At 42.4% G+C, this 12,255-nt stretch overlaps 1 protein-coding gene across 1 annotated transcript; it reads right to left on the bottom strand.

The window, feature by feature from the left end:
* Positions 1–49: 49 nt before the first annotated feature.
* Positions 50–9,315, bottom strand: nifk (nucleolar protein interacting with the FHA domain of MKI67). The gene is made up of 6 exons (XM_030338918.1): positions 9,034–9,315; positions 8,812–8,940; positions 8,405–8,513; positions 1,640–1,851; positions 1,383–1,439; positions 50–652 (listed from the first exon to the last, which is right to left on the bottom strand). Exons 1-6 carry the CDS (start codon positions 9,151–9,153, stop codon positions 380–382), a joined length of 900 nt encoding a protein of 299 aa, XP_030194778.1. The 5' UTR covers positions 9,154–9,315; the 3' UTR covers positions 50–379.
* Between the last annotated feature and the right edge of the window lie 2,940 nt (positions 9,316–12,255).

Below are 12,255 nucleotides of genomic sequence, written 5' to 3' on the forward strand. Positions count from 1 at the left end.
TACATATTTCCAAATGATACTTAATGTTTCTTATCCATCACAAATGGAGAAAGGTGAAACACATTTTATTTTATTGTTATAGCACAAGGTTTTTATGACTGAACAAGAAGCTGTAACCAAGTATGATGAAAGGTGTAGGTAATGTTAAAGAGGAAAAACTGCAACATACTTTAAATGAGACACTAAAGCCTTTATACTTCAACTGTTTATCCCAAAAGGTTTAACTCAGGCCCAAGAAGTCAAATATTTTCCTTAAAACCTAATTACCTATTATGGGAGGTTCATCATTGGTTTGTGAAATTATTTACACAGGTAGAAGACAGACATAATATATCAACAGTCCATTTATAAGTTGTATTGGGGGCCCACCCTTCAAAGCCTAGTTGACACATGGAGACCATGTGGGAGTCCATGCTCTAATGGTGGTGGGGGGGGGGGGGGGGGGGGGAACATAATCAGCTTCGTCTCCTTCTGATGGCTTCTTTGTCTCAAGGATTTTATCCATTTCCTCCTCACTGATGTCTTCCTCATATTCATCGCCCAGGGGCAGCTTCACGGTGACCTCTTCATCTTCCTCATCTGTGTCGTTGTTTGGTTGGATCTGAGACTTCCTGCGCTCCAGGACTGAGGGTGTGCAGAGCGGGGTGATGTCCTGAAGAGAGAAAATGGGGTAGTCATTAAAAAACAAAAAATCCATTTCAATGGCACAACACCCAAAATTTGAAAACTTGTGATTTGGCAAGCGCAAACACAGAAACAGCATCATTTGATATTTACAAGACTTTAACGAAAACATTACTGAGGCTTTGAGAACCAATCATAATAACCCATATATATCCTTCAACTGTTTCTCTCTAGGTACTTGTTGGCGTATGGGTTTTATCTTGCTGCCACAGAAGGGCTGCTGTTATGAAAAAAAAATCATAATCACGATTACTTTGGTAAATATTGAAATCACGATTATTGAAACGATTATTTTTTTGGAGTTTGAAAACATGATGTATTTATTCAGCATGTCACTCTCAAAAACACTTTGTAACTGAGAACTTTAAAATCTCGCCTTAAAAAAGTACAAAAAATGTTTCAAAGGATAATGTTCAAATCTAAAATAATGTAGAGAAATGTGTCCAGCTTTTCTGCACTTTCTATAAAACATTTAAAAGAAAATAAAGTAAACTCGATTATGTTAATTTTGTGTGATAGTTTTACGCTAAAATCTAAATCGAGATCGAAATTCGATTAATCGCCCTATACCAAAGTAATTTAGGCACCAGTTTCTGACGTAAGGCCACTGGTACACCTGAAGTCATTTTCAGTCTGGGCAAGACAGAGTAACAGAGAGAGAAAGAGATATAGAATTGATAAATGGCTGTATGTCTTACGCTGCAAGTTGAGACGTCAGCATTCTCGGATCTCTCCTTCTTTGGAACCTGAGAAAACTGAAACAAAAATATATACCAAATATTAACATTCTCATCCAGCTAAACCACGAGGGAAAGTTCCAAGTCAATACAGAACCTATTGATGAAATAATGGTGCAACTACACCCTTAAATCTCGGGACTCAATCTATGGACATAACGGTGTCTGCACTCAAGAAACATGCTAGACTATCTGGATATTATGAAGAATTAACGTACAAAACCGGGGAATTCATAGTCGATGCCTTTAGCCGACAGCCTCTTGCGGAGCTTGGACTCCTTGCGCAGAAGTTTTCCGGTCATCTTGGCTATGCCGTCCTCTGTGTGGACCATGTTGTACCGCTTCACGGCAGGAAAGATGGGGTCTTTGAACTTCCTCTCTGAGCCCGAAAACAGACTCATGTGAACCTTCTCTGGTGCAATCAGTTGACCTGGAACAACACATGGATACAAGATTATACTATGACTGGTTGGATTAATGCATGACATCGTTAGTAGGGCGCAAGATTTTGACAGGCATAATTGCTATTATTTGGATTTTTTTTTTACAATCAACAGAATACCAATTTGATTAATTTTCTCTGTGTTGCCAATCCAAGTTCCCTTAATATAAATTACTGATTTGTTACGAGCAGCTGAGTCCTAATGATTTGTAATTTTATTTTAACGAAACAAGTGTTGGATTAATTGAGACCTTCAGTGTTCAAAATCTAAATACATAAATATGCAATTAATTGTTGAGCCCTAACTCTTATCATGGTAACCAGACGAGATTAAAATAAATCAATTGGTAAAGAAATGTTCACCTGGGGAAAAAAAACACATCGACAGGGCTCCAGACTGCGAAAGATCGCATTTTGTGACCAAAATTTGAGTGTGCGACCGAATTTTCCATCTGTAAATTTGGCCCTTTTTTTGCACGTTAAACGTGGAAGGGGCGCGTCAATGAATCCATAATCTTTAGCAGGCCAATGAGTGAGAAGGATATGGAATGTCAGTGGCTAATGTGTCGAGGGGGAGGGTCCTAGAGATTATCGAGCATGCGTAAACATCTGTGCGAAGGAGAAAGATTTCACAACCTGCTACGTGCGTTTACAATGAGCAAGCAAACTATTGACTCGTTCTTCCGACCTTCGGCTAGTGTGCCAGTGCAAGTCAGTCCTGCACGGGTCTTATTTTACAAACCCCGCACCCGCCCGTACCCGCTTTACTTAGCCCGACCAGACCCGCTATAAATTGATATCGACACCCGTCCCGCACCCGATGGAAAATTAAAAACATTAGATGGGAATTAGAGGTCGACCGATATATCGGTCGGCCGATGTATCGGGCCGATATTTGTCATTTTTTAATCTATCGGCATCGGCCGATATCTGTGTTTAGTAGCGCCGATTTATAGTCAGGCATGTCCGCGGGCAGCCCCGTGTTATTGGTACCTGCAGAACGCATGTGAAGGACCCCAACCCAAAACTTGTAATCCTGGGAGATAAGGTAAGGCTTAAATTCTGCTATTTCAAAGTTGTATGGTGGTAACATATTTACTAGGTTATATATGTTACAAGTAAACTATGAAGTGTTGCTTCACTTAGTGAAAGGAAAAAAAAAAAAAAAAAAACGAAAAGCATTGAACCGTCGAGAGCTGTAACTTAAGGCTACAGCTGATTGAGTTCACAGGCTCACAGTTAACTTGTCCTTGCTGTTAGCTTGAAGGACTTTACTCGAAATCTAGTAGCAGCTTGCTTGCTTACAGTAATATGTTGGCCCAAATGTTATGAGTTCTGCTTACATTTTCCTGTATTGGAGTCGAAAAATGTCCCTCTGTTCGTGGGTTGAGGAGGCGGCATTATGTTGCGCTACGTTATGCTACTCCGCCCCTCTCACAGACAGCTCCGTGCTTGGAGACAGAGCAGCCATGGAGCAGCTCAGAACGGTGTATGACATTTGTTCAGAAGCGTGGTTTAGGTGACGCAGACAATAGCCGAGTTTCCAACTTATTTACATCAAAGAAAATTCACCTCAAGAACATGCGCAGCTGCGTGTGTTTCTATCAACGTGTTTGCGAATAAAAATGGATCGTTAGCCTGATGAAGTGACGTGTTCAGACCAATGTCTGTATATAGCCTACGTCCACAGTAAAGTAGCATAACGTTAATAGTCAAGAATGTGAGAAATAACAAAGGGTTTAGCATTGCCCTTCAAGTCTGTGCATCATGACAGTTATTTTGTTATTTATGTATTTGTGTGATTACTGCTAGATTATGGTAATTTGGTTTTAAAAGCAAAAGGTTAAAAACAAAAACACATAAGGGAAGGTTTTGTTTCTTTTAGGCATTTTTCTAAATTAGTGTGTAATTGTTTTAATGTGAATAGAATATTGGAGTTGTACACTGACACATGCACTTTAAACTGTGTCAAATGTCATTTTCATTTTGTTGCTGGTTGCTAGTGTGTTTGCAGTACTACTGTTTATTTTTTATGTAACATATTTTTATATTTTCCAAGTTAATTTATTTTTATATTTTCCAAGTTAATTTATTTTATCTATAAAATATTTATTTAATTTTTCTTTAAATTAATATTTCAGTTAACACTTGCGCCCAAACAAAACTGGTATGTATGACTCAAGGTTCAAGTCAGAGTTCAATAAATGTTAAAAAATGTTAAAACCAATTGTGTGCATCTACTTATTATTAGTGTGACGCTTTAGCATGCAAACTAATGGGAAAACTTTTAGATATCGGCCCTAAAAATCGGCCCAAAAAAATCGGCAGCCCATATCGGCTATCGGTTAACCCTGACCTCTAAGTATCGGCATCGGTTATAGAAAAACCCATATCGGTCGACCTCTAATGGGAATTACACTATCTGGTGTTTGGCTTGTTGCTTTAGATTGTTGTGCAAAAAAAGCACATCATCCACTGTGACGGTTTTAGTTGACTCCTCCGCTCCTGATTAACATATCCAGAACCAGTGAAGTCTCGCTCGCAATTGCAAAACTTGCGCCCGACCCGCGCTGTTCAGGCGTCCGACCCAACCCGTTTCATCCAAATTGTGCGGGTCACCCGAACCAGAGCAGGAATCTGCTTCAGGTGCCATAAAGTGCTTTGCACACGGGAGGCGTTTGTCGGGCCTGATAATGCATACTCAATGGAGAGGCGAGCGGGCAGAGAGGAGGCTCAGCGTCCTGACAAGCGGGCGCACTCCCGTGAAACTGTCGCTTCAGTGCTACTTGTCGAACACATGCATGCGCAAACCTGGAAACCGTTGGGATAGATGAGAATCAAAATAAAATGTGACACTGAATTTGAAACAGCACATTGTAATTTCTGCATCTAAAACAGAAACTGTATTTCGCTACGATACTTGATGTTAATACCGGAATTGTCCTTTAAACATGCACTGATCACGTGAACGCACAACTTTTTTTTTTTTATCAGCCGATCCTCCGATCACTTGCTTCCCACTTGCAAAAACGTATATTCTACTAGAGACATTGTAGACAACATACAATTTCTGTAGTAAGTAGCAAATCTAAAGGTTGAGGTGGGCGGCTGTATGTCTGGACAGTCAGAGAATGTCCAAAACATTGCCTTAACCTCTTAAACCCGAGCGCCCCCGGGGGCGGGGGAAGCTGCGCCAACGTGTGCTGTAAACAGCTGTAAACAACACCACCATGCTCCAACATGTCCATGGTGCATACCCACGTATCGGGAAGAAGCTCGGCTAAAAGCCCATGATAACCATTTTTACCTAAACAAAACACAATTCTAACGCCAAGCAACTAAATGAGCCCATAGCAAAACACGCAAAACGTGCATGGCCGCTGGCCGCCGCCGATTTTGCTCCTTCATGCCAGCCACACAAACTATCATCCATATTGACCAATGGATACCCAATATATCTTCCCGGGTTTGGCTGGAAGGACAGCATAATTTGCGCCAGAAGCACCAAGAACTTTCTGAACACTCTTCAGACACTCCGGCTAGATAGAGACATACGCTCCTACTTCACGCTTATTACAACGTTTGCATTTCTAGTTAGCTAGTTATTTTGTATTTTCTTGCCTTTTTCTTCTATTTGTTATTATTTTTAAATAAATAATGGCAGGCAGGAGAAAGACCTATACTTTTGCGGAGGCATTCGCTATCATTACTAGCGACAGTGGGGCTACTGTAGTCCCTCTCGAGTCGTCGTCTGACGACATTGACTGGCTGTTGCCAGAACTTGACACGGACAACATTGATTCAGAATATCGAATTCCATCACCTGAAAGGTATCTAATCTCTGTTATCGATTACTTATTGATTTGGTGTCAAATTGACGATCTATTTACCTTATTAGATATTATCTATCTATCGATCACCCTACTCACTCTTCTCATTCCACACACTCACTACCGGTACTCTTTGCCTTATATTTTTATTTAGGATATTATTTGCATCAATTATCATTATCAATATTTTGTACATAGTTTATTCGATACTATCTCTATCCTTCCTTCTCTTTATTCCCTTTTGAATTGTTGAGAGGACCTAGCAAACCAAGCATTGCTGTGCAAGTGATAAATAAACTTGGATTTGATTTATTATCCTGCAATGAATTTAGTAAATGCACACACTCAAACTGGTGCAACTGGATTGTTAGTTGACTTCCCCAGTACATGTCTTGTTTACCACAACATATTGTTACTTGTCTGTTTGAAGTTACATTCTTTTCTTTCTTCTTCTTGGGTTCCAAAGTCATGATGATGCTGATTATGAGCCACCTTCATCGACTGCTCCTGCTCCAGCGTCAGCCCCCCCACCTCTGTTTATATATATATATCTTTATCCCTAGTGATTGTAGTTTTTAGCTGTGTTTTTACAGTTTGGTTTTATTATATGTTGTTCTCAAATATATCTGCTCCAGTTGGAGTCAAACTTCATTTCGATTGTATGGTTTTCTTTGACTGGGAAAATGTATAGAGGTCCGGGTGAATTTTCAAAACAAGTCAAAACTTGAATTTGGATGGAATGAATACCTATAGTGATATGTCAGTGAAATAAAATGATTTTACAGTCTGGTACCTTAGAAAGGTCAAATGGCACTGATGGTGCCCAAAAGTGCCCAAATGGCACCATTTAGTCCGTCTGGACCTAACTGTACTAAAACCTATCTAAAATCACTTTATTCACTTTATAAGCATTTATCCTGGAACAGGATACTCATCAGATGTTGTTACATGTTTCCTAAAGGTTCTGGGCTACTATCCCATAGTTTCAAGGTGGTATTCACTGTAAATAATGTGTTTTCTCTATGCGAAAATTGAAAATTGACATTTCTTATTATGTTCTAGCTGAATTTACTCTGACACAGTAACATCTATATTGATTCTGACACTTCTGCAGCCACCTCACAGGTCTTACCTTCTTTTTGAAACCAACTTTATTCATATAGCCCTTGTAGTTGTGGAGGCATACTCTATGTCATTTCGGGCAGGAGGCCTGTGAAATAGGCCTAGGGCTTAACAGGTTAATAAAGCATCAGCCAAAAATGACCCTCCATATTAAAGTGGGTTATTAACATAACACGCACTTAAGGCTGTGTCGGTGGTGTAGGACAACCTGTAGGGGCCCTGAACATTATGCCCTATCGGTATCGGAGAGCGTGTTTGAATAAAGCTTGCGGCATATTTATTTATTTAAGTAAGGAGACAAATCATTTATATAATCACGTTACAGGTGCCTTTAATGTAGTACTCTTGTGTTTCCACTAAATGCACCCAGCAGTGGCTGTACGCTGCTAGAAAAAAATAAATAATAATTTAACAAGAGGAGAGGAGAGCTTCAGCTTATCTCTTTAAATTACGAATGTTATATTGTTATATTATCCAGCTCAATTCACACACTTGTGAGTAAAGCATATAAACAAAGACGAGAGCTCCTTCTTACTATATAAAAAACTAAGGTTATATTATTTTGCGCTAAGGACGATTGTGTAAAAATGACTCCCATCTAGTGGTACAATTGTATATTGCATTCAAACTAATAGTGCTCGCTTGTTCAAAAACTACGCTGGGCAGTATGTGCCAAGAAGCTGTGCCATGACATCCAATACTACCTCATCGAGTCATTCGAATTTAATTTCAAACTGCATTGAATCATTAGTGTAAGCTAATGATGTATGAGTAATTATTCCTCGAGCAAGATAGTGAATTATTCCAGTCATCATTCACGCTGGCTCGGAGTGAAAACGTGTTTGCATTCCCTGTACCACGTAGTGCTTTTTGTCCCTCTCGGCAGTTCATAGACCGGAAGAACATGGAAGCCTCCATGAAGCTTACCCGTCCTATGTAACTACATATTAATTATTCTTCGCTCTGGAGGATAAGTGAGATTTTTGGCAGAGATAATTTTACACCATTGAGGACTTATTTATGATTGAATACGTTGATTTGAGGTAATAAATTACTTAATATATTAGTGTTTCTTTAAAGCTGCAAATAAAACGGCAGCAAATGAATAAAAAAAAATACTCAGTGTTGTGATCTTCTACACACGGCCAAGATTACAGACTTGCGGCAGTGAAAATAGCCGACACACTTGGTTGCTGCGGGTCTGCTTTTCCGAACTCACCGTTGTGTTTCAGGAGCATATGTTGCCGCATAGTACTTGTAGTACTCTGGTAGCTCAATTTCGCTGATCTCCTATTTCTGTAAAGTATTTCAATACTTTGCTGCGCTTTGCTCTAACCGCCATCTCTTAACTTTTTGAATTCTGGCGTTGTGCACACAGCACGGCACGCGCAACACAGAAATTCGAAGTCGAAAGTGTGCTTACAGATTCCATTTTTTTTTTATTCACCCAGATTTGAGATTATCTGATTGTCATACTCTTGATTATTAATATAAATTAATGGTTCAAAATAATTGGAAGTATTTTTCTCCTGGAACCACGACTACATTGCTCATTCAGTTCACTCTGGGTTCTGTACTAAAATACTCACATTTAATCAGCCGCTCTCGCATGAGGTAATTATTCATGGTCTCAGCAACGATCTTGGCCACCTCATCGCATTCATACTCAATGAAGGCGTATCCTTTGCTGCCACCCGTCTAGCACAGAGAAAAGAAAAAAGCAGGATACATAAAGGGGTCAGGCTCAACCATTCAAAACTGAGTCCATACATGCATATGACTTTATGCTGGGAGAGTGTTGAAATGACCAAGCTTCATATACTTTATGTCCCATAATCTCCATTGGCTCTTGTGTCAAATAGAAACGTGAGGGGTGGATAATTTGCATTAACCACCATGATAACCCATGCAGTGGCTATAAAGAAGATTTTCGAATTAAAAAAGTTCACTTCAGAGATGATGTTGACTAATTCCACAACTGAGTAAATGCTTTCACCTTTTTACTTCTTGACAGGCGCAATCTCAAGATCTTCCCAAACTGCTGGAAGTATATCTTTAGTTCCTTCTCTCCAAGAGATCTGGGCAGATGTGCGACATAAACCACACCTGGACTCAGACCGCTGAACTGTGGAAACAGACACATTAAACATACAAACGACCAAACAGCGATGTTAAACTGAATGGCATTAGTGTTACAGTGGGCCTGTAACTAACAGACCTGTTTTGGTCTCTTCTTCACCGCCCGGACCTTCTTCCTAAACGCAGACTCCTCTTCGGGGTTCAGGGCCAGAAGCTCCTTGGGAGCTTTGGCCGTCGCGGCTTTTCCACCCTCTGTCATGTTTCCTGATGTTTGATTATTTTTCAAAAAGTGGTAAATGTAGAGCACTTTGGAGTAAAACCACAACAACCTGGGAGAACCACGTTGGTGTGTTGAGTTTTCATCCGGTGGCCCATGTGGTGACAACGGAGAGCAGGAACACAGGAAGCCGGGGTTTAACTAGGGGCGATGAGCGCTCTCACAGCGCCCCCTAGAGCTCGGAGGTAGATATCAGCCTTCACGGAAACGGGAAATGTGTCTTTGCTCTCTTTTTAAATGAATTTAATAGATTAGTATGTAGATTGTATTTAGTGTTTGATTATATAAATAAGAACCACAAACGCTGCTCAAATCGTCTTTAGCATCCATACCATGAGTCCCTGATATGACCCATTTAGAGGCAATATGAGGCCTGTTGACTGTAAATAAAAGCATAAAAGGCGAGCTATGATAATCAATGGTAAAATATCCGTTTCAATTAGTTATTTTAGTGCATAAAAGTACCTTTCATGGTACTCATCGTGTCATTATAGAATTGTGTTAACAGGTGCTTCCTGTAGGTAACATTAAGAGCTATTGTTTTAGGGCAATTGGTGAGAAATTGCATATTGTGGACTATATACATAATGCACCATGTGTTCTTGACATGTTATCGCTGTGTTATAGGGACACTCTCTTTAAGAGCACGCGACTATTTGTTGATATGCCAGTCGGTGCTATGTTTGAAGTTAACTTTTTTTGTTGATAAATAAATGACATGCCATTGCATTGTCGACGTGAGAAATTGTCTCTTCATTTGTTTCATCCAATTTCCACACTGGTGACCCTTATGTTTGTTTACTGGATGCATTCCAAAAACTTAAAGATCAACTATGGCGACAAATGCTGTTTATTTGAAACTTCCAGAGTTCTGGGAATTGTTTCTGCATGGTTCGCTCATACCGAGGCGCAGATCGCATTGCGTGAGGTCACAGACACCACAAAATACTACTATGTAGTGTCGCCCCCCGGCATATCAACAGCGACAATAGGGGTTAGTCTCCTAAGGAATCCCCCCGCAGAGAATAAGTATACGGCACTCAAAGCTTGCCTGTTAAAGACATTCAAACTTTCTGTTGCTGAGAGAGCGATCCGGCTGCTTTCTCTGCAAGCCTTGAGGGAAAGTGAACCCTCTGAACTTATGGTCAGGATGTTGGATCTGCTTGGGGAGCACAGACCTGATTTCCTCTTCATCCAGCTCTTCTTACGGCAACTCCCTTCTCAGGAACGGGCTGCTTTAGCCAATACCACCATCACTCAGTGCCGTGCACTGGCCGAGGAGGCTGACAAGTTTTTCTTGGCTGGTGAACAGCATGGCATGACCGCCGACGCTGCTGCGACCACCACGGCGCACGCCCATCACGCCGTCGCCAGCCCGCTCCCTGGTGGCGCAGCTCCAACTGCAGTGGCGACAGCTTCTCACCGGCATCGTTCTGACAACGGCCTATGTTTTTACCACGCTAAATATGGATCCAGAGCCAAGCGTGCCGATCACCTTGCAACTTCAGTGGGAGGGCCGGCTACACCGGCAGGCTGCTGTTCATTTCAGGACACCATCTCCGGGCGCCGTATCCTGTATGACACCGGCGCGCAGAGGAGTAGTCTGCCGGCATCAAGACTCGACTTCCTGGCCTTGGCCCCCCCAGGCCCCCAATGGAGGCTGCTCATGGCACTCCCATACGGGCTTATGGCAATGTACACGTCGCTTGATTGACGCAACTACTTGTTTGTTCAACTGTGCTCTCAGTGGTTTGGACTCCATCAGACAGTCTAGCGTGCTCTCGCAGGCTGACGAGTTTCATTGCCTTCTCGCAGAGTTTCCGGTGCTTGCGCAGCCAACCTTTTCTTCATTCCACATAGCCACCAGTGGCCCGCCAGTCTAAACCCGGGCGAGGCGACTAGATCCAGCCAAGCTCATCATTGCCAGAGCTGAATTTGACACCTCCACATGGTTCCCAAATACGCCGGCCGGATGTTGCCCTTGTGGCGATTACCGCTGACTCGGTGCTACGTGATCTACCTTTCCTGTTTGTGTACTTGGACGACATCCTCGTGGCGAGTACCTCCAAAACCCAACACCTGTCCCACCTACGGCTCCTCTTTCAAGCATCTCAGCCTGCATGGAGTTATCGACAAGGCAGCCAAATACGTCTGGCATGGGCTCAAAAAAGGTGTGAGGGACTGGGCAGACTCTGTGATAGCGTTCCAAAATTCCCTGCCACACAAAGGCACCTCTGGCGCATTTCCCTGTGCTGGAACGGATATTCGACCACGTTAATGTCGACCGGGTAGGCCCCCTTCCCTGCTCCCTGGGTTTCAGTTACCTCCTCACCATGGTGGATAGGACCACTCGATGGGCGGAGGCTGTCCCAATGAAAGCAGCGACTACTGCTGAGATGGTTCAGGCGTTCATCGGGACCTGGGTCGCTTGGTTTGGCACCCCGTCCGACCTCTCTTCGGACTGGGTCCACAGTTTACCTCTGAGCTCTGGAACGCCATTGCAAACAGCCTAATGCCGCTTTTCCACCGCACATGTAGCTCGACTCGACTCAACTCGACTCGACACGACTCGACACGGTAGCAGCACGGGTCGTTTTCCACAGCAAATAGTACCTCCTGGACGTGGGCGGGGTCGGCTGCGCGAAAGGGCCGTGACGTATTTTGGACGCGACGCAAACAACACTCACGCAACCCACACATGGACAGAACCCACATAACAACAATGGAGGACATCGATAACATTACTATTATTAGCTGGCATGTTGAAGAATTGGAATATGTTGGCTGCGGCGCTGCTATGGCTGTTACCAGCATGTTTGCCATGTCGCTCTCGTGACATCGTCACACTCTCTGGCCAATCAGTGGCCGGCCGTCTGCCGACTAGGGCTGTCAACGAATATTCGAAGTTCGAATATTCGTTCGAAATGTATCCAAAAACGCGAATTCGAACGTGAAAATTAATATTCGAATGTGAAAAAACACTCCCGTGGTACAAGCGCCTCTATCTGCTTTGTGAATGAGCCTCTGTCTGTTCGCGATGTCCCTCATAATATTCGAATGTGAAAAAACACTCCCGCGGTACAA

Source organism: Gadus morhua, chromosome 17 (genome assembly GCF_902167405.1).
Source record: "Gadus morhua chromosome 17, gadMor3.0, whole genome shotgun sequence".
Classification (NCBI taxonomy): Eukaryota; Metazoa; Chordata; class Actinopteri; order Gadiformes; family Gadidae; genus Gadus; species Gadus morhua.

What these genes read in the sequence shown, in the direction of transcription:
- nifk (XM_030338918.1), bottom strand. Translation starts at nt 9,153, where the DNA reads ATGACAGAGGGTGGAAAAGCCGCGACGGCCAAAGCTCCCAAGGAGCTT. An exon ending in GCCTGTCAAGAAGTAAAAAG is followed by an intron (nt 8,514 to 8,811) that starts GTGAAAGCATTT and finishes TCTCTGTGCTAG; the next exon opens with ACGGGTGGCAGCAAAGGATA. An exon ending in GCGAGAGCGGCTGATTAAAT is followed by an intron (nt 1,852 to 8,404) that starts GTGAGTATTTTA and finishes GTGTTGTTCCAG; the next exon opens with GTCAACTGATTGCACCAGAG.